At 35.2% G+C, this 22,694-nt stretch overlaps 1 protein-coding gene across 2 annotated transcripts; it reads left to right on the forward strand.

The window, feature by feature from the left end:
- The first annotated feature begins 27 nt into the window (after positions 1–27).
- PANK3 (pantothenate kinase 3) lies at positions 28–22,480 on the forward strand. Of its 2 annotated transcripts, none has more exons than XM_049647815.1 (7): positions 28–354; positions 7,381–7,733; positions 9,971–10,224; positions 11,753–11,929; positions 12,575–12,698; positions 14,627–14,752; positions 15,926–22,480. In XM_049647815.1, exons 1-7 carry the CDS (start codon positions 327–329, stop codon positions 15,974–15,976), a joined length of 1,113 nt encoding a protein of 370 aa, XP_049503772.1. In that variant the 5' UTR covers positions 28–326; the 3' UTR covers positions 15,977–22,480. The 2 variants fall into 2 exon arrangements, with proteins under 2 accessions (XP_049503772.1, XP_049503773.1); XM_049647816.1 differs by lacking the exon at positions 28–354 and adding an exon at positions 5,800–7,287.
- Positions 22,481–22,694: the final 214 nt, after the last annotated feature.

Here is a 22,694-nt window from a genome sequence, read left to right on the forward strand (position 1 = left end):
GGCTATTTCTCAGTGCGGCGGCGGCGGCGGCGGCTCGGGGGACCGGGGCCTTTTGTTTGGAGCGGCTGCGGGGGGGCCCCGGAGCGGCGAGGCCGGAGGCCTTCCCCAGCTCGCTCGGTCCCGGCACACCCTCGAGGGGGTGGGGAGGCCGCCCCCTGGGCCGGGCCTCGCCTTAGGCGCCGCCGCCCCGCCCCAGGCCCGCCCCGCCCGGCCTGAGGGGAGGAACCGGCCGGGCCTTCCCGCGCGGCCGAGACACCTCCGGAGTCGACTCCACTACCCCCCGTGCTCCGGACTCGAGGCTGCCTTTGGTTCCTTAGGCAGACGCCATGAAGATCAAGGATGCCAAGAAACCCTGTAAGATGGGGTCTTGGGCCCCCCGGGTTGGGAGAGCACTTTGGGCCCCGTGTAGAAGCGCCTTAGCGGAGCGGCGTTGTTCCCGGCCCGTCGGCCCTCGCAGGCGCCCGGCACGGGATGGGGGGGCGGAAGGACCATTTCAGCATCGGGGTTGAGGCTCCCTCTTCATTCCCCTGTGAGCGCGTGACGAACGCCTGCCGCCTCCTGGCCCTTTCTTCCCACTTCCTTCTCGAGATCTGGAAGGCACTTGGGGGAATTTTTGATTCGGGTTTTGCCAGACCAGACGGGAGCTATCAGTCCGCTCCCCCAGCTGGCTCTGAAGTGAGGTTGAAAATGGGTGTCATTTGCGCAGGGGCATTTACCGCCCCCCCCCTTTTTTTTTTTTTTTTTTTACTGATTTCTGAGCTTCCAGCATGTGTCCTTGAAATCCTGGTGTGTTCCTGGGAGTTGTCACTGCTGTTACAATTAAAGCCTTTTTAAAACACGCCTGTAACCTACCAGCGGGTAATTGCTTTGGCTTGTTTTTGTTTAGAATAACAGCTAGATCGTGTTTGCTTGGAAAAAGACATAAAAGGATGAAAATCATAGGTATTCCCGCCGCTCAGGGCTAACCACTATTAATATTTTGGTGAATACTCAGATTTTTCTACGCCAGTATATATGTGCGAACTTTTTAATGAAACGTTCTTTCCCATGTTTTAAACGAGCGTATCAACTTTCATTTGCTTCCTTTTATTTTTAGCCTTTTAAAAACCTTTACTCCTGTAAATAGCTTATTTAGTCATTCATTGTGATTTCATACTAAGTACATTCTCCCAGAGCAACTAGGAATGTGGGGATGCATGCTTATTTCTTAGAGTTGTGTTGATAGTTCACAGTTTTTAGTGTCTCAAGTGATAAAACGGAGCACTGACACCTTCCCTTCTGGCCCATCAGGGTTCTTGTTACCTCAAGGGAGAGGCAACTTACTGCAGCACTCTGAAAACTATGGATTGTTATTTAAACGTGAGATAATTCATTCTTAATGTTACTGGTGAGGAAATTGAATTTATTTAGCCCCAGAGTAACTTTTCCAAGGCTATGCCAACCAACTCTGCTAATGAGGCTCAGGGCCCTAAGTGAACTCCTAGTCCAGTGTTCTTTTTTCTGTACCCATAGGGCATAGTTTAGTCTAAATACTTAAACACAAACCTTTCTGACGTGGTGATTTTATCTGCCTGCTGAAGAAAATGTGTATTTTAACGATGATTTCTTGTGATCTTTAAAGAGTACTTACTCAAGGGGTCTATAGAATAGTGATGGGAAGGTTTAAATGACAGTTAATAGAGAACCAGTTTTAATTTTCTTTACATTTGCTGAATTAAACTAACCTTGAACAGATGCAGTAACGTCGAACACTTGGACATGTTCCTTTAACACATTTTCCCTGCTTGTCTTAGAAGTTCCATTTGGTAAAATGAGTTGAACTTTGACAAGCTCATATTCTAACTCTTAGGGTATTTTCTTTTTGCCATGATGCTGATGTGATTTGTTAGATTTGGGCACACTTGTAATCAGGTATGAATGCTGCCTCTGTCAAAGGTGCTTCAGCAAAGATAATACGTAAAGGTTTATAAAATAAACTAAGTTGAGAAAGGAGCACCTGTTTTTTAGAAGTTGCTTATTACTGCTTAGGGCACAGTGTTGAAGGAGTCATGCTGAAACACTAGTCAGTTAATCGGATTTAGAAGTCTAAAGTGACATTTCCCGTTTCTTATATGTAAAAGGTGACTTTGCTGCTTCCTCAGTTCTTCACTGGGAAAGTAAAGAACATCTTGTTTTTGTGTGGGGGAAGTATTTCAATTATGAGCTATAAATATATAGACCCAGAAAGTGTCATTTCTGACGTTTCAAACCACTCCGATTAGGGAAAGATGTATTTGTGTTGTTTTTGAGTACTTGTATAGGGTTTTTTTTTTTTATAATTATAAACTAAGTGAGCACTTCCTATGTGTAAGGCACTCTTTACATGCATTGCAGCATTAAACAAGTGGCTTTAGCTTCACACTCTTACATTCACCTAAGGGTTAGAAAACATTGCTTTTAGATACAACACTAATATATTACAGGGTTAGAAACCAAATGCATGTATTTAACCAGAAAGTGAGAAAAAGAATCAGTTTCGTCCTCTAGTTGTATAAGGTTAGCGTTAATTCAACTCCAAGGGAAGGATGAAGTCAAACATGAACCTCATGACAAATTTTTCTAGTGAAAATTTTTCTAGTTTTCTATGAAAACCTGAAAAATGACAATGTTGGCTTGCTTTGCCTTATGTTTTTCACACTGCTTAAGTATTAGATGTTAAAAAGCCAATCACGGGTTCCTCTCTACCTGGACTGACCTGGACTGATATCTTAAGATATATTCAGTCTTTGTTTTGCTTACCTTTGTGACATGAAGCCTGATTAACAAGGGGACAGTAAAAGATAAATTTTTTTAATTTGATGAGATAAAGGTTTTTGAATCTCTGCTTTGCTAACCCAACCTGAAGCTTTTGTCAAGACCAAAGAGAAGTATATGGCATATATGTGTAGTTTGGCCTGTTTGTAAATTGAATCATTGTTTAACAATTATCACTTCCAGTAGATAATAAGGTACAATTTAATATGATAGTTTCTAACATTCCCTTAGATGTACCTAATTTACCAAAGGAAAAAAAAATCTTACGTGATGCTTTTCTAAGGAATTGTGACACTGAAGGTGTGAAGGTGATTATTTTCTTAGTCTATTTTGAAACACCAGCATTTTTATTTGGAGTGATTATTGGGAAGAGCAAAATGTCTTTTTTATCCAAGAAGTTGAAGCATACTTGGAGTTTACCAGTGCACATGCCCATTTTAGAATTTTGTTTCTTAAAATAATGTCTTGAACATTTTCATCATTTGGTTTCTCTTTCTGCTAAAGAATAATTAAATCCTAATTTGGCATAGGATCCCTTTGGGCTGAAATCTGCATGGGGCCAATAGCAATTAAATGGTTTGATAATGCTTCTCCCCCACCCCTTTACAATGCCTAGCAAGACATCAAGCTCACATAACACAACTTATTAGAAATTAACAGTTTGCCCTGTGGCTAGATATCTCCTGCTGTTTAATCATTTCAAAAGGTGACTGGACATGCAGGTTTCTTCATTCATGATCCACCCTGGTAAGGAAGATAATTCTTGGTAGCACTTTATGCTTATGGTAGTCCTGGATATTTTTGTTACTTGCAGGGAACTAATGGCAGCTCTTTTAGGCTCGGCTGAGAAATAGACTAGGAACTATTATTTTTTTGAAGTCCAAGTAAATCACAGGAGATTCTAGGAAAGTCTGGGGAAGGCAATGCATATTTGCCATCATCAAAGTACGTATTTGTATTTATGGAGTGTGTGCTTTGTTTTTTAAATGTGTGTTTTGGTTCATTTTCTTTTTTTACCTTGGCAGTGGAGAGTTTAATTCTCAAAGAATAAAAAAATATTTAGCTTATATGCAGTAAGTAGGCTGCTCATGCACTGGTGACCTACTTTTAACCTATCCCTTGGCTAAAAGCAGCAAAGCTATAGGTATAGATACTTGCCTGACTTTTTAGAAAACTGATGTTTTTATTACCTCATAAGCTATTAGTGGACCTGTGGTTGTACTTAATAACCTTATATTTGCTTCATGCTTTCATTGCAAATAAAGTTTGAGCTCCATGATCCTTTCCCCTCCTATTTTGGTCAGTGAGAAAATGGGGGTTTTTTTTGTTTTTTTTTTTTTTTATGTACTGAACAATGTAAAGATCGGTTATTTGACCACTTACTAAATGATAGGGAGTGGGTCATAATTAAGGATTTGTGTTTTCTGTGGTGCACGCCTGGCTGGATCAGTTGTTAGAGCATGCAGTTCTTGATCTCTGGGTTGTGAGTTCCAACCCCATGTTAGGTGTAGAGATTACTTAAAAAATAAAATCTTAAAAAAAAAAGAAGAAGAAGAAGAACTTGTGTTTTCTGTGTTCTTATTGCCTTCTCCATACTTTTTGAATGTGGTCCTCCCCACCTGCCCACATAAGGAAATGAATTCCAGAATTCTGCTGAGTTGAAAGGCTCACTAATACCAAAGGTGGCTGTTACCAGTTTTTGTGTTTTTTTTTTTTTTTGTCAGTGGCAAGGCTGAGTTCTCTTTCAGTATCTACCTTCCTGATTTTAAGAAGAGAATTACCATAAATGAGATTTACTAAGAAATAGAGGGAACATGTTATGATCTAGATTGCACATGATGATGAGTGAGAAACTCATCATTTACAATCTAGTTACCCTTCCTTTAAGAACAGACATCTCCTAGGCTAGATGTGAGATGAATCTTGAGCTTTTTGCATTCATAATTTTAAAAGCCTACCTCTAGGCAATAACCCTTAAAGAAATTACATAGTTCTTCCAACTTAATCTGAGGTATTTGGAAGAACCTTCTGTTTCTTTAGTGTACAAAAGTGGCTACACAAAGATTTAAAATTGAATGGTAGGTGTGCCTGGAAAGCTCAGTTAGCTAAGCTTCTGACTTTTGACCTCAGCTCATGTCTTGATCTCCCTCGGCTCCGTGCTGGGCTTGAAGCCTACTTAAAAAGATAAAATTGAATGGTAGTACTCTGTTTCATAAGTTTGTCGTTGTTGATGGTTGTTAGGTCATACATATTTTATATTCTTCAGCAATTAATGTAATTTAAAAGAAATGAGGGATTTGGTATACTGTAATAATAAAACAGCTTTGTTTGCAAATGTTTTTTACTTTCTGTGTGGAGTTTTCCTTTTCAGATAGGACAAGTTTGGTTGTTTCATGCAAATAGATCAAGAAAAGCCTTTTAAAAGAAGTGAAAGGTTTTTGTTTTTCTTTTCATTTTAATGATAATTACACCTAAACAGTCATTTTCTGTCTCTGAGAAAGAACTAGTTAACACTTTCTTGCACCCAATCCTGTTTCATTCACAAACAGGATTTCATTCTGTGAGCCTTTCTGTTGCCTACTCCACAGTTCCGTGTTTTGGAATTGGCCATTGCCCTTTGGGGTCAAAAACCTTAGTGCTAACCACACAGGTTTAGAAAAGTAGAAAGTTTCTTCCTCCCCAGTATTTTTATCTGTAAACTTCAGATATCTTCCTAGGCAGTAAGTAAGGTTCTTTTAAAAATTATGGTTTCATGTAAGAATTAAAAGTTCTTCACATAAGTGTTAATTGGTTTTGTTTTTTTTTTTCTTTCAAGAATGGCAGTGTTCACTTATTTATAAGCCTGGGAGTAGGCAGGGACTTCTGACTAAAAATAAAAATAAAATGAACTTTGAACTTGGTAATGTTTCAGCGTTATAGTTTGCGTGGAAGTAACATTTTTATTTGCATATTTTGACACCTGACAAAGGCATAGAAAGAAAAACTATAAACTTAAACAATTTTTAAAGTATTTTGAACTTTGGAAAATAAAAGTTTTTAGCTCAATAAAACTCACCTTGTAGAAACTTTTCTATCCCAAAATATACTTTACATATCAGCAATGATTTGCACACCCACCCCCATGAAATCTAGAATCAAGTATCAATCAAATAAATCATTTTGGTTATATAATATCAGAAGCATTCCTATGTTTTATCTAATATACATTGAAAAGTGTCCTAACTGCATATCTGTTCAACAGTTTGGGAAAATTTTGAAGGCATCTCTGATTTATTGGATCAGTAAAGCTACTCTGTATTGTTTTCTTTTAAGACCAACAGTTGCTGTGAATATCTCCTTTGTAGCTGTTAGTATTGCTACTTCCTAGTAGGGATTGAAAAATTGAGAAACTTTAGCCTGTTTCTTTTACTACATCTTAGTTATTTATAAAAACATAGACATAAAAGCATAATGCCTCTTTGGGGTCTTACTGCCACCCAGATTATGGTCTTATATCATTTTACTATTTTTTTAAAGAAGTTTCTATTTTAAGATTGTCTTTATTATAGACCTGTATCTGCAACTTGGGTTTCCAATACAAAAACAGGCTAGAAAGAAAGAAAAGGAAAGAAAGAAAAGTGAGCTCTTTCTCCAGGAAAAGAATTACACTTCCTCATATTTAATATTAATTTCAGTAAATGTAAAATTCTGTAATGGAGAAATATATAGAATCCTATCTTGCTGAATTGTATGTTCCTGGTTTCTAATAGTCACACATAACAAAAACACTAATATTTAAGAAACAGAATTTTAGAGGGAACTAGTCGTCTTTGACAACTTCTACATAAAAACCTGTTATATATTTTATTCTGAGGCATTTTGTAATGTATGTATTTAAGTATTAAATTATTTTGAGTATCATCTTGTTTAAGATCCCAGAGAATAGAAACAGACCTTAAAGAAACTTGGATTCAGAGAAGTTAATGGCTCTTCTAAAGTCATATAGTCCAGTTAGTGAAAGAGCACCAAGTCCCAACTTATCTACCCAAATGATAGAACTGGCTGCCCACATATGCCCCAGGTAGACTTATCTTCAATATTATTAACAGCTAATTTTATTAACCAGATGTACCAAAGAAACCTAATGCTTAATGAGAAAGAATAAGATTTCTTTTTAAGGAGGTACTTTTACCTTGGGTTACTTGAAGTAATTATAGGCCAATTTTACTATGTTACAATGTTACTAGAAACATCATCAAGTCCTAGGTGGTGACCTATTTATTAAAACAGAATTGTTCCAAATTTTTCCTGATCCCCTGCGGCATATGATAAGTATTTAATAAATGAAAAGGAATGCCTACCTGACCAGGAATTAAAAGGCCCTGGACCAGCTCTAAGCATCCTATGTTACAGAGTTTTAGAAAATACACAAAGTAATGCTTCAAATGGAAAAAGTTGAGTTGCACATAGAAGATGCATCTTACCCCCAAAATATTACTGACTGCATGATTCAGAGTAAGCGAAATTTGTGGCTAATTAACTAGTTTCTAACTAATTTGTGTTTCTAAAACCAGTGTAGATAAAGTTATTACTTTTTTTAATCCACAGCTTTCCCATGGTTTGGCATGGACATTGGGGGGACTCTAGTAAAGCTCTCCTATTTTGAACCTATTGATATCACAGCAGAGGAAGAACAAGAAGAGGTTGAGAGCTTAAAAAGTATCCGGAAATATTTGACTTCTAATGTAGCATATGGATCCACTGGTATTCGGGATGTACACCTTGAACTGAAGGATTTAACACTTTTTGGCCGAAGAGGGAACTTGCACTTTATCAGATTTCCAACCCATGACCTGCCTACTTTTATCCAAATGGGAAGAGATAAAAACTTCTCAACATTACACACGGTGCTATGTGCTACAGGAGGTGGTGCTTACAAGTTTGAAGAAGATTTCCGCACAGTAGGTATCTGTTACTTAAAGCCAAACATTGATACCCATTCTCTTTAATTTTTAAAACATGAGTCTAGGTTTCCTTCCATCTTACATGTTTCTTAGATTAGTTGCCCCTGCTTGGATACAGAGGAAGTTTCTATTCATGACAAGCTTTTCATCTGGGACATGTTTTTGGCGGTGGGGGGTGGGGTGGGAGGGGGCAGAGGGAGACAGTCTCAAGCAGGCTCCACTCTCAATGTAGAGCCCAACATGGGGCTCCATCTCATAACCTTGAGACCATGACCTGAGCCAAAATCAAGAGTAAGACATTTAACCAACTGAGCAACCTAGGCACCCTTCTTTTGGGGCACTTAAACACCTTTATAGACTGAGTAAAAAATCACCCAGATTTGGCCTTATTGTACATAATGTTTGGTAAAACCTGCTAGGTTTAGGGACTGTTACAAAGCTGCAATAAGAAGAAATTTCAGTGAATTAGGTAGTGTACAAAGCCAGATATAAGTGGGGTTTGAATTATTTTCACTATTAATGTCCTGTGTTTGCATTGCTCTTTGTTATTACTCATATAGCCCTCTCTCCTAGGGCCATCCCCCTCCCCCAAAGAAAAACAGCTGAAGCCAGTGTCTTTTGACTAGTAGACATCTGAATGAAAGTCCCTATTACCTCCTTTTCCTGATTTTATCTGTCAACATTACCATGGTCTTGTCTCAAAGAGTGCCATTTGGAAATGGCAAATGTAAGCATTGATTTATGTGCTAGTGGGGGTTTGCCAAGCTTCTAGTTCTTTCCATTAGAGTAAAGATTAGAAAGTTGGCATTTGGGGCTACTGAAATTTGTTTTCTGTGAAAATATGCAAGTGGACCGTTTAATTTCTTAAATTTATATAGGGAAAATCTTAATAGAACATAAGTGATCACTTACATGGCTCATATAACATAAGCCCCTTAAACTTTGGGATAGTTTAAAAATCTAAATTTTTTTTAATTCTTTTATTTTGATGGATAATACTGATTTGTTTTCAATTTATTGAATAATTTGAACATAAATTTCATGAATTTGAGACCAGTTTGCTTGGACATGAGATATTTGATGTTTAGTATTCTTACCAAAAGCAGTGTCCTTGATGCCAGCTTTCATTTCACCTGGCCACTATCAATATTTTCTAGTGATGAAGTTCTGTAATAACTTTCCTGTTGATGCTCCATCATTTATTAAGCTAATAATTGAGCATGTAGTATATGTCATTTATTATGCTAGACACAGCTCAGCTGGAAATAAGACACAGTCTTAGCCCCGAAAGAATGTAGTAGTCTAGACCACACAAATGATTTAAAAGTAAAAGTACCGTGTCTGATAATTAATGCTATTGCTGTGAAAAACAGTGCCACGGGAACACCAGAGTAGTGTGGTACCTAACAAGTTCTGGAGAACGAAAGCTTCCCAGAGGAAGTGATCTCTAAGCTGAGATTTTATTACAAATACTTTATAACATTCTTTACTAACCTGAAATGAGTTAAATAATTTCAAACTAGTACTCAAAGTATAATATAGAGACAGGAAATGAAGTTATTTATATATTGGTAGATTTCTCTAGTAGGATCACATAAAAGGGGCATAATGAAATAGTTAGATGCTGGCACTTAGATATAAATTCACCGTAAATTCTAAAGCCACAAATGGTAACAGATTGATATGGAAGTCCAGTATTCCCTCAGTTTATATAATGGTTGCATTCCTAGCAAATTTAGTGTATATATATTAAAACCATATAAAGAATACTTTATGTTTACACAGGCATGGATAATTATAAACAAATTTTCCTACTGCTACCTACAAAAATGTCTGTCAGAACAGTGAAAGAGCAGGAATGGGATATTTCTTTGTTTTGCACAACTGCCCCACTCACTGGAGTTGTGCCCCACTCATTTGCACAACTGCCCCACTCATCTGACATCACAAGTCCCTGCCCATTAAATGTTAGTTTGGTTCTTTTCTCCTCTCTTTGTGAAAACTGAAATAATCCCCACAAATACCTCCAGAGGTAATACCACCATCACCAAGAATCATAGGACTAAGAGATATTGACACAAAACAAGTGGAAATGTATAGATGATTTTGAAGTTTTATAAAGTATGTGAAAATTATACAGTGCATTTGAGTCAAATATTTTTAATACTGTCCCTTGTTCACTTTGTACAACTTTTTTGGTGTTTTTGTGTGGTTTTTGTTTTTGTTTTTTACAGATTGGAAACCTCCACCTGCACAAACTGGATGAACTTGACTGCCTTGTAAAGGGCTTGCTGTATATAGATTCTGTCAGTTTCAATGGACAAGCAGAGTGCTATTATTTTGCTAATGCCTCAGAACCTGAGCGATGCCAAAAGATGCCTTTTAACTTGGATGATCCCTATCCACTGCTGATAGTGAACATTGGTTCAGGAGTCAGTATTTTAGCAGTCCATTCCAAAGACAACTATAAACGAGTAACCGGGACAAGGTAGTAACCTTTTTGTTCTTATTGCAGCATTCATGTTGTTTTATACACAGAAGTTGTGAACTCATATTAATGCCAGCCTTTAACATGTATTTATGCAATAGAAAAAAAAGGTAGATGTGTAAGTAGAAGTTAAAGTGTTACAGATAATTTTGTTTCATAAGGTATGTGTGTAAAGACTCAAACTGAAATCATTATTTATATTTGCTTAGCAACAGTTGGCACTAAACTTTCCACAATTGTAAGAGGGAATTTTTATCTGGAATGATTCCAGTGACTTTTTTATTTTCCAAAGCATTCTTCTCTCCTTTCACTATTTTATAGATATATTTAAGCCTAATGCTTGACACTGGTTAGCTTGCATGCTGATTGGATTAGATTCATATTTAAGTGTTGTGTTAGACAACATTATGATAATTCTTATAGGATGAATTGAACATAAGCTCTTTATGGAATAACATTAATGTTCCAAATATCCCATAGTGTTTTCTATAATGCCTGAAGTATTGTGAAATGAAATTTTTAAATTGTCCTTACGATTCTGATATATACTTGAGGAAGAAAGATTTTGGGGTTTATGAAAAATACTTATTTCCATTTTAAAGTAGTGCTCTTATTAAAGTGATATTTAATATTTTTGTTCATTTTAACTAAACTGCCCCCCTCATGGAGCTCAGACTCACAACTCTGAGGGTCACATGTTCTACTGACTGAGCCAGCCAGGCGCCCCTAAGTGATCCTTAAATTAGTATTTTATCTCTATGGTAGCTAAAAATCTACCTCTATTGTGATGCTCTATGCCAGAGAATTACAGGGAAGTATTACCTACTGCAGTCAATTCTAAAAGAAATTAAGTCTGGTTAACTAAATTCCAGCAGTGACCAGGAATAGAGTCTGTTAGAAATTGAGGTGAAACTGAGGAACAAAGGTTTTGATTTTAGGGGTTAGAGAGACATTTCATTTTATCAGCATATCTAAAAGAATAACAGAACCAAGTAAATTTCTGGCATTAACATATTGACCAGACTGACAAAAATTTTCTCACCATATTCATTTCTGGGTCACGTTAAATGCTTATGTATCACAGTGAATTGATTTCAGCCTTGTCAGACCAAGTAAATAGATCTTTCATTAAATCATTTCCTGGAAACCATTTAGAGTTACAAATTTTCTCCTTTTAATTCATATAGCAATTTTTAACATTTAAACTGCTTTTTCACACACATAAAAGCATTTATTTTTTGGCAATTACAAAGTGTAAGGAATTGGTAAAGATGATAGAAGATATAAAATATCTCTTCCATCCTCATGATGCTTCCACCAAGTGATTATCTTTCCCTGTGGTTTATTTCATCTGACAAATTTAGTTTTGCTAGGCATTTTTCTTACCTTCATTATGTTGATATTTCAGCACTTGGCATTAGCAATATGTTCTTTCTTCGTGTTTGTTGAATATATGAATACTCTTATTTTTACTCTGGAAGAAGAATACAGTGTGTAAATGTAACTTACCCAGTTTTATTTTCTTTAGCCTTGGTGGAGGTACCTTTCTGGGTTTATGCTGTCTGTTGACTGGCTGTGAAAGTTTTGAAGAGGCTCTTGAAATGGCATCCAAAGGTGACAGCACCCAAGCCGACAAGCTGGTCCGTGATATTTATGGAGGAGATTATGAAAGATTTCGTCTGCCAGGTTGGGCGGTAGCATCTAGGTAACTTTAATATTTATGTTGTAATGAAAGTTGCTTATTTAGTTTTTAGAAAGCAATATATATTAGGAAGTTGTAAGGAGGCTTACTTACTCTTAACCCAGTTTAGGTTCCAAGTTTTGAACATTCATGTAGTTTAAAAATTAGATACACATTAAGAAGTCTCCCAGGTATATACCTTATAGGAAACCATTTTTATTCTTGTGCATCCTTTCAGTTTTTCTTGATGCAAATGTAAATACATATCCTTATCCTCCCCTTATTTAGAAGGTAACTTTCAAAAGGTAATATTTGTATACTACTATACAGCATACTGTATATACTCTTCAGTAGGCAAGATATCCTAGTCTATCTGCTGGCCTCCCACCCTACCTTCATTTCTCTCTCTTTCTCACCTTTTCTCCCCCTTCCCTTTTCCTCTCCCTCTCCCCCCCCTTATTAACAGCTTCTTGGTATTTTATTGTGTGGGTTTATCAAAGTTTGTTGGATGTTTTGGTGGTTTCCAGTATTTTGCTGTGTATAGTTCATGGGTCAGTCAGTAACCTTGTTAACATGCATTATTTTGTACATACCACATTTATCTGTAAGATAAATTCCCAAAAATGTTGATTATCAGCAGAACTGATTTTGTCTTTCATTTCTTTGCAGTTTTGGGAATATGATTTATAAGGAGAAGCGAGAATCTGTTAGTAAAGAAGATCTAGCAAGAGCAACTTTAGTTACTATCACCAATAACATTGGGTCTGTGGCACGAATGTGTGCTGTTAATGAGGTAAAAAAATTGTATGGAAAATGTGGATTGAAATTTTATTTATGTACAGCAGGGCTTCTTTATGTTCCTTAAGGAGGTCTCTAGGATTGAGGTTACTCATCTCTGTTAAATCCCAAGGCTCATTAGCTAAATATCATGTGTACCCACTTATTGTTATTTGTAAAGAAAATAGCAGATAATTCAAATTGGAAGGAGGACAAATAGATATTTATATTTCAAATTTGTCTAGAAGCTTTTCCACAAATATACCACCTAAATCTCTTGAAGATAGAAAATTCTTTTTTCAAACATAGGACATTTTTGAGGTAACTACTGAAAGAGGGTTTGGTTTTGTTTTTTGGGTTTTTTTGGTTGGTTTTTTTTTTTTGCTGTTAATGTTGCATTTGATTAGCAAAGTGCTTGGAAGTTTTCTTATTGCCTTTGGCTTCTTTACAGTGCTGCCTTGTTGCATATGGATCAAGCAGCATTGTACAGGGCTATGAAGGCATTGAGACTTGTTCTTCACATGCAATTTGAATGATACATACTTATGAAAAGCATAGATTTACCTCGTAGATTTGCCTCACTATTGGGTTATTTTTATATGAAGGAGAGTAAATACACAGTTCTGCCTTCATGTAATAGATGTATTTGCCCATTTAATTTTTGTAAATAATCAAATACTTTAAATGAATTGGAAATTTTGCTTTCTGAGGGAATCCTTCATTTGTTCATTCATTTATTCATTGTGGAGTACCTTGTACCAGGTATTTTTCTAGGCACTAGGGATATATTAGTGAAAAAAACAAAGACCCCTGACTTTGTGGAGCTTCCATCTATTCTAGTGATAGAGTAAATTTTTTAGTATATGTTAGGTAATAAATGCTACTTTTTACAAAAAGAAAACCAAACAAGATAAAGAGAATGGCAGAAGACAGATTGCTGCGTAGTTTGCTTGTTAAAGGAAGGCTTTATTGAAAATGTGACCCTTGGATAAATATTTAGAGGAGGTAAGATAATCATGCATATTATTCTGTGTTAAAATCCAGAGTTCTAAGTGTCTCAATAACAGTTTAGTAAGTTGGTGGAAAGAGCCACTAACAGGTGTTTTAACCCAGGTTTGGGGAATATTTCACTTTTGGGGGCAGACAATATTCTGGGACCTTTTTTCTTAGCCCTGTAGATCTATCTAGATTTTCACTGGCCACTTAATAGTAATTAAGGCCATAGCTTACACTATCCAAACTCAGTGTGCAAAAATGTATACTCAGAAGTCAATATATTGTGAGAATAGAAAAGCATTTTGGAGATTGAAACACTAGTTCCTCCATCTAAGATTTCCTTCAAGGTATCTAGGGAACTAAATTAGTGAGTTGCATCTTAGCAGAGAGTAACTTGATGGGTTAGGCAGGGCCGGAGATGCTGGAAGCCTCAAGTTTACAGTGTTTTAATTCTAAACACATTTAAAATACTCTTCCTTGGTTTCTCTCCTTTAATCTCAATAATATTTCTCCAAATTACTTTCTTAATAGGTTATTTATTGGCCATTTTCAAAAACAAGTCTCATCTAAAATCATTTACTAGGTCTTTCGAGAACTTTTCTTTTTTAAAATAGATTGTATTTTTTAGACAAGTTTTAAGTTCACAACAAAATTGAGTGGAAAATACAGAGTTCCCACATATACTCTTGAACTCCACTATCACCCAAAGCCCATAGTTTACATCTTGGTATATATTCTATGGATTGTGACAAATGTGTAGTGATATATCCTGAACTAAATTTTATATATTCAGGATTATGGAGGTATATGTACCAGGAATGTAATAGACACTAAAAAAAGGTAGTGGCTAATTATATTTTTAAGTGGAGATTTTCTAAACCCTACTGTATTATAAAATGTACTTGATAGCTCTTATTTCAGGTCATTTTATTTGTTCTTTTCTTTTAGAAAATAAACAGAGTTGTCTTTGTTGGAAACTTTTTACGTGTCAATACTCTCTCAATGAAACTTTTGGCATATGCACTGGATTATTGGTCAAAAGGTCAACTGAAAGCATTGTTTCTAGAACATGAGGTATGATAGGAAAATTATGTTTTGTGAATTTTAATAGTATGCTTTTTTATATGCAAGTTTTATATTGCTTCTTGCTGTGTACTTAGAAGTATAAAACTGCGATTTACTAAATACTATATTGAGTCCCACACTTCAGTTTGAATTGGGGAGATAGGGGTTACTATAACCCCCATAAAGGTTACATGGCCCATTAATGCAGGCGCCCCATTAAGAGGGAGTTTCCCACTTCTTCTGACCAAGAGAGAGCAGTATTAGATCTTATTAACTCCTTAAATATTGGGATTGCTTGTGTACTTAGTGGATTTGTTTTGTTAAATTGTTTTTTGTTTTTTTTTCCTCCCTTGAAATAATATTAAATGTGAACAACACAAAAATATATAATTTAGCAGTGAAAATTTTTAAAATTCTTAATCCTCCCATCACAACCTCACTTCCACCTCCAGAGGTGACCACTGTTAAAATTTTGGAGTTTATTCAAGATTTTTTTCCTATTCTTTCACTACATCCATTTATTCTGATCTGAAAATATCAGTTCATGTAATATTTTGGGTTAAGTAAATTAACCTTGAATTATTTTGTTTCTGGTCAAGTGGACATATTAATAATTTTAATAACACATATTCAGAGTTTTCCCTTATAAGTGTCTGTTTCATTGTCCCTACTCTCACCCTGTAGTTGAGAATGGTGTCCTGCTGTGCAGGCTCTGCATGGCATGCTGTATGCTGTGAGGATGACACATGAACAAAAGGAATTGTGTTTGAGGAAAAGGGGCAAGAGGGGTACAGAGTTGCAGCAATAACCTTAGAAGCTTTTTAATGTCTAAGAGCAATACTTTAAAAATAGGTATTTCAGGGGTACCTGGGTGGCTCAGTTGGTTAAGCATCTGCCTCTTGATTATGGCTCAGATCATGATCTCACCGTCATGAGATCAAGCCCCAGTTGGGGGCATGGAGCCTGCTTAAAATTCTCTGTCTCTGTTCTTTCCCCGTGCGCGCTCGCTCTCGCTCTCTCAAAAGCACGTATTTCATATTTTCAGATATTAACTGATAACACAGATTGGTAGATTTCCAAATAGATGTTCTTAAATAGATTATAATATCTGTTCCTAATAATGAATATTGTATGCTAATTTAAAAGCTAGACTGCATTAATAATTGTGTTTAAATTATACAGGGATACTTTGGAGCAGTTGGTGCACTTCTTGGGCTGCCAAATTTCAGCTAAAAAGCATCCGGTTTCTCTCTGCTAATAAATGTCATCCAAGAGGAACTGAAAACCAGAGGCATCATTACTGGGAACCAAAGGATAACAGAGTAGCACTACTGCTGTTGATTTTTAAATGTCAGAATGGTAAGCTGCTGAAAGTTGCCATATTAAAAGAGAGCTTGGTAACATGTGAAGTATTTCTAATTGAAATGCTTTCCCTTCTGTATATAACCAGTGTTAAATCCTTAAATGCAATACAGCCTCTGATTCTTGAGCTTCCTCTGAGAAGATTTTCTATTTATTTTATGTAGCCAACATTGCAGTACTGTATGCTCAAACACAAATCTTAAAGTCTCAGAAATGTTTAGCTCCTGAAAATAATTGAATCTGAATAAGTGTGTTCTATGTGTTTTGGTTACTAGTAAGTGGACAGTAACATACTCTGTATCAAACTTATTGAAATGGCTATCAAAGATGATCATTTTTATGTGATTTTAGAAATGTTAAGGCAATATTAATTTTTCATTATTGTAGTTTTGTCAGCATTTCCCCCGGCCAAAAAAGCACGTTTATGTGATCTTTTCCCAGACATACAAGCTTTTTCAAATGGTATAATTTAATTAAAATACTATTGTTAAATATTAGCCTGAATTTTAAAATGAATCCTAGAAAATTATTTAAAAATGTTTCATATTTTTTAATTGGAGGCTCAATTACTTATTTGAAAGTCCATTTAATGAAGTCCCAGGACTCTTCTAGTAGAATATGTTTTGCGTGCATTGATAAAAGTCTGTGATCTTTCTGTACCACATTTATCTTGGGCCCAAACTGAGTCATTTCTGTTTAATTAGGTCTGACCATCAAAACTACAGACTTTAATCTATTATGAACAGCAACCAAATCATATTTATTCTAAACAGATGTGATGGAAATCTGAAATATGAATGGTTTTGAAGCTGTAGGAGTCTGAGGCAGTATTACAGAATTCTAAAAAGATCAGTGTTTTACCATTTTGGTAATAGAGGCATTATAGTTTCAAAATTTGTAAGTCCTTTTGCCTTGGAATTTGTTCTCTTTGTTGAAGTCATTTTTTATAATGTTACAAATCTTTTCAGATTTTTACTTTGGCAGCAACATTTTGGAGGTCCTGTAGTTCAGCAAATATTCAAGACCATTACTTAATGGTTTACAAAGTAGACTTGGAGAAAATATTCACCTCCTTAAATTACCAGTAAATCTGGATGTACTTGGAAGAGTTTAAAAATTGTGTATATTACAGGAAGAAAGAAGTATTAGTATGTTTTTATAGAACATAATTTTTTGCTCCATAAAGAACAATTTGCAGTAGAGGTGCTGGACATTCCTCCTTATAGTTTTCAAATTTTGTGCTCAAATATTTAAAATTCAGTTTTATTTATCTAAAGAGATGAACATATGAACAATAGGAGTGAATACTTAGAGGAAAAAGCATGCAAGGTAATGTTTTGGATTTAGAATATTTGGAACTTGGCATTCATGTTCGGTCAGTAAGCCACTCTGAAACCCGACAGTGACTAAACATCTGTGACTTTACTGTTTCCGTTGTTGTGGTTAGATGTTTCTGTCACTACAAAAAGCTACATGTTCAGTTTATTTTAAAATTTTGTGATTTGGACATTTGTACAAAAAGTTTTTATTTTTAAATGATAATTTCACGTTGTATCTTGTGGCAAACTACCTTACCAGCTGTAGATTTAGGACTGTGTTTAAGAAAGAAATGGAGGGGCGCCTTGCTGGCTTAGTCGATTGAGTGTCTGACTCTTGGTTTCAGCTCAGGTCATGTTCTCACAGTTTGTAATTTTGAACCCTGTGTCAGGCTATGCACTGCTAGCATAGAGCCTGCTTGGGATTTTCTCTCTGCCTCTCCACCACTCACATTCTCTCTCTCTCTCTCTCGAAATAAATAAAAACTTAAAAAAGAAAGAAAAGAAAATGGAATGGTCAGGGTCCATGTAAGTTAATTTGATCAATGTTCTGGTTAATCTGAGAATGTGGTTCATACTTTGTGTCCTTTGAAACTGAAATTTCCTATTAAAATGCATATAAAGTGAACAACCATTTCAGCACTGTTGCTCTTGGCCATTCTCATGTACAGTCAAGAATTACTTGAGTAATAAGAATGAACACAGAGTTGTGATCAAGACTGCCAAGATTGTTTTTTTAAACATAATCTCATGAAATTCTTTGTAAGCATACAGTGGTAAATAGGTTTGGTTCTAAGCCCAAACAGCATAATGCCTCAGAGCTCTATTTCTACTAGGCTATACTGTTTAAGAACATAAAGTGTGAGCAGTATGTAATTTTATATTTTCTAGCAGGCATATTTAAAAAGTAAAAAGAAACCGGTGAAAATCATTTTGATTATATATTTCTTCTTGACCCAGTATATCTGGTATGTTACTATTTCAACGTATAATCAATATAAAATGTTATTTAGGAGATACTGTACCTTTTCTTTTCTTTCTTTTTTTTTTTTTTACTTTGCCTTCAAAACCAGTGTGTATTTACACTTAATAGCACATGTCAATTTAGGCTAACCACATTCCAGGTTCTCAGTAGCCACATTTGAGTAGTAGCTACTGTACTAGACAGTTCAGTTCCAGAACCAGCTCTTAAAAATGACCACTATCAAGTATCCATGAAAATTTTATGGATAAGGGCTTTTAAAAGAATACTTGAGAAGGGGATATGGGAAATGTTATTTTTTATGGGAAAAATATGGAACTTTTTAAAAAAATACAGATTAAGAAGTACCTTGTTTGGGCTAGTTTATTTTACAAAGACAAGCTGTATTTCTGACTGTTCCAAAAAATAGCTTACATTGGATCCTGCCATTTCATCATACTGTGTATCATTTTTCCAGTGATACACTGGATAAAGTTGCTCAAGACCCATCCTGACTGGTCTCAACAGTCTCCAAAATGTCTATTTCCTTCACTGAAGCAAATTTGAGGATTCCAGTGACTTAAATCCCCTTCCCACCCCCAACCTCATCTACTTGAATTTAGAGAAGACAATTTTAAAGGACAAAAAAGAGACCCTTTTAATTTTTCATTGAGTTGTATATACATGAGAGAATTTTCTTTATAACTTTTGGATTTAATTTTCATTCTTAAAAACTGATAATATTTTCAGATGCAAAGAGCACTATCAGTTTGTTTGGGGGCTTGGTAAAGAACACAAGGTCTAGAACTTTCCACCACCAACCCCCTTCTCCCCCCAAAAAAGATTGCCTTTTAACTAGAGACTCTTAGAACTAATGGCCTTCAGTTCTATAACCAGTTTCTCCATAGAACTAGTATTAGACTTGCTTGACTGTCAACAGGGGTATTTATTCCTTGTTCGGCTGCTCTAATTTAAATAGGTGGGCTCTTAGTTTAAATAAGTGGCCATTGCCAATAACATATACACGGCAATTGATAGTCTTTCAAAAGGTTCAGATTCCTTTGCCAAATATTAGACTCTGTAAAATTCCTGAGTTTTTACTTTTACATGCAAATGTGATTACTGTATTCTAAGTACCAGTTCCTGAAAGTCCGTTTCTATAAGAAAAATGATGCAGCTGAAGGGAAAGGTTTTCCTCTATGTCCTACGGGACTCTTACCTTTGAGAGCGGTCTTGCCTTGATTTCTAAGGTTGCATTCTTGGGTGGAAAGCTTATTAGCAAGGTAATAGTTCCCAGATATCCTTTATAACCACTTTGCTTGTTATATGCAAAAATTTTATATTTTGTTTGGTGTATCTTTTTTTTTTTCTGTTGAGCACTTTATGCTTTTTAGTCTATTGCATTTGAGAATGTAGTTTAGAAATCCTTTCTTATTTAAAGCCATGTAAAAACTGTTAAAGGATAATCACCAGAAAAAATGAGTGTGCATTATTTTGCATTTAACTTACTGGTTTGTGGTATGTATAAACAAAATATTAGAAATATATTGCCTTTTTGTAATACTCTTTGACCTTATTTAAGATGATTTGCCAAGAAATATCATTGATGTCCTGTTTTCCTAGTAAGTTTATTTTAGTGTGTTTTATTCTAATACTGAAGGAATTCAGCCAACTTTGTTTATATTGTCAGATAACCTCAGAAAATAATGTGCTTTATCTGTATTACTGCCTATTTTCAATATCTGAGACAGTAGTTGTCTTATATTTTCTACTGAGCCTAGTAATAATCAGCAAAGACCAAAAGAAGTAATTTTTTTCTTCCTTTAAGGTATTTTTAATAGCCTGATAAAAATAATGGTGGCTTGAAAAGTAAATTACCCCAGCTTTTTGACCATATCTAAGTTCTGAGTAATTTCCACTTCTAAAAAGTTCAGATGTCTTCTAAAAGCAGTCTCTATTGCTTGTGTTATCTCTTGTGTATTCAGTGGATGTGGGGATCACGATTTGGTATTACATTGGAAATAGTGCCAGCCACTCTTCTAAATTCTTTGAATATTATTTTCTTTCATTGTAAAATGAGGAAATTGATTTGTTACAATGGGAAAGGACACTGTTATCATCAAGATCCTGAAAGACAGTTGGTTGCTCCATTCATGGCAGCATTTGGAGACTAAACTCATTATGTTTAGATATTTGGTGTCAATGTTTTGGAGTTAATTTGATTTGTATATGTTGATAGGTACTAGATTCTGGATTCTCACCAAACCAATAGAATGATATTAGGTTTCTCTCATAATGTTATGTTATTGCCTGTAATGGCCAAGTATATCTATCTTAAAGTAATATAAGAGGTTTTATATCTGTATATTAAAACTGTGTATGTGTGTGCTTTAATCTGTGGAAGTATCAGAAATTTTTATTGAGTTAACTCTAAAATTATGTGGACATTATTAGAACTTTTCCGTTGTACAAAAAGAAACATCCCACTAAATTCATGAATGTATGAATATTAGATATAGTTGAGATTCTTTGGTGGCTATTGTCTTCAAGTTCTTTCTTTCTGGTCATTGTGAGTGGGAACAGATGTGAGATTAACCCCTCCAAGAATTACTTACTGCTTTTGTCAAACACAGTTTGTAGCAAAATGTATAAAACAGTTTCAATTACCTCCAGGTGAGTTGAAATGTCATGTATTCTAGTCATCTACATCCAATATGATGAAGGCCTAAAACACTTTTATCCTTAGAATTATCTGAGGATAATCAAATTGTACATGTGTGTGACAAAATAATGTAGCAGTGAGTTGATCTGGGACTTCAAGTACATGAGTTCGTGCTGAATGATGTGTTTGAGGGGAATTTTCCCCCCCTTAAAAAAAAATCTAGAAATCTTTACATTCTGGCTTTTTGTATAGTGAAGAGATTATTTTTCTTTTGTATTGTTAGTCATTTTGCTGCAGCAGCCACTAATTCTGTGTTTAAAAGAACTAAGGTGGAATGTATTTTTCAAAGGAGTGAAAGAAGTTAAAATTCAAGGTTTTGAATTATATAAAATATGCAACTAAATTTCAATTCTGAGATATTGCTGGTTTTGTTTTGGGGGTTTTTTTTGTTTTTTTGGTTTTTTGGTTTTTTTGCTATTTCTTAACATCTTTCATTCGTTGCAGTACTTACAGTTTCAATAGCTTTCAAAGAACATTTCAACTTTTACATAATTTGTAAAGCATATATAAGTAATGCAAATAGTTTGAGATAATTTTGGCTTTACATTGTATCTCTGAATCATGGACATCATACCTATCACAGTCAGTAGTGATTACAGATAACCAAGCCATTTTGAAATTTACCACTTTTTTCCTGAGGGGCCCTTTTTAGTTTACAACATTTAGAAGCAAAGGGTAACTTTATACATCTAACATCAATATCTTAGTCTCTTGATCCCAAATATAATTAATGGAATTAGGATATAAGTCATATTAAGACAGTTTTATCATGTCTTTATTTGAGCTTTTTATTTGAACTACATTGAGAGTTCAGCTTTTTAAATAAGTTGAATGGCACTTGTCTTACTTCTGCCCAGTGATTGACCAAATCCTATCTAGATGTTTGTATGTTTGAATTTTACTTACACAAGCCATTTCAGTTTAAGTTGCCTTATTCTGTCACATCGTTCTTGTCAGGTCTGAGCTTTGTCATGTTGGAATTCTTCTAACAATGAATCTGTGATGTAAAAATGTATGATGTGCTACAAATTTTATTCATAATAAACTAAGTTATAGCCTATTGTAACCTATAAAACATTGCTTGTAAATCGTCTAATTTATTTTTTCATTTATGTACATTTTCTTATGTAAATTTTAAAATATTTGTTGTGGCCTGTTCTATAAACATTCTTGTACTCTTCTCCTTAATCCTTATTTGCATGAAGGAAGCTTAGGTTTTGCTTGTTTATATTGGCTGGCAATTAGGCCAACTTCAGTACTTTCTGCCTTCTTTTCTGTAGTTTAACTTTTTCTAGTTTTCTTCATATTCTAAATAAATGTTAAAATCATACTTTTTATTTCCTACTTTCCAAATAAATTCTCTAAGTTGTTTCCTATGTGTATGTTTTTATTATTTCATTTTATATATTGTACTCCCACGTTTTCACTGATTAAAGTTGTAGCTGAAATTACCTATAGTAGAATGTAAACTCTGAGAACAAAGACTTGGCAAAGTCTTACCTTTATCCTGAGTAGTTGGCACAGAGAAGGCGTTCAATAAACGATTGTACAGAAAGTGTCTTATCTGTCATGTAAGAAGTAATTGTTAGT

Source organism: Panthera uncia (assembly GCF_023721935.1).
Source record: "Panthera uncia isolate 11264 chromosome A1 unlocalized genomic scaffold, Puncia_PCG_1.0 HiC_scaffold_17, whole genome shotgun sequence".
NCBI lineage: Eukaryota > Metazoa > Chordata > Mammalia > Carnivora > Felidae > Panthera > Panthera uncia.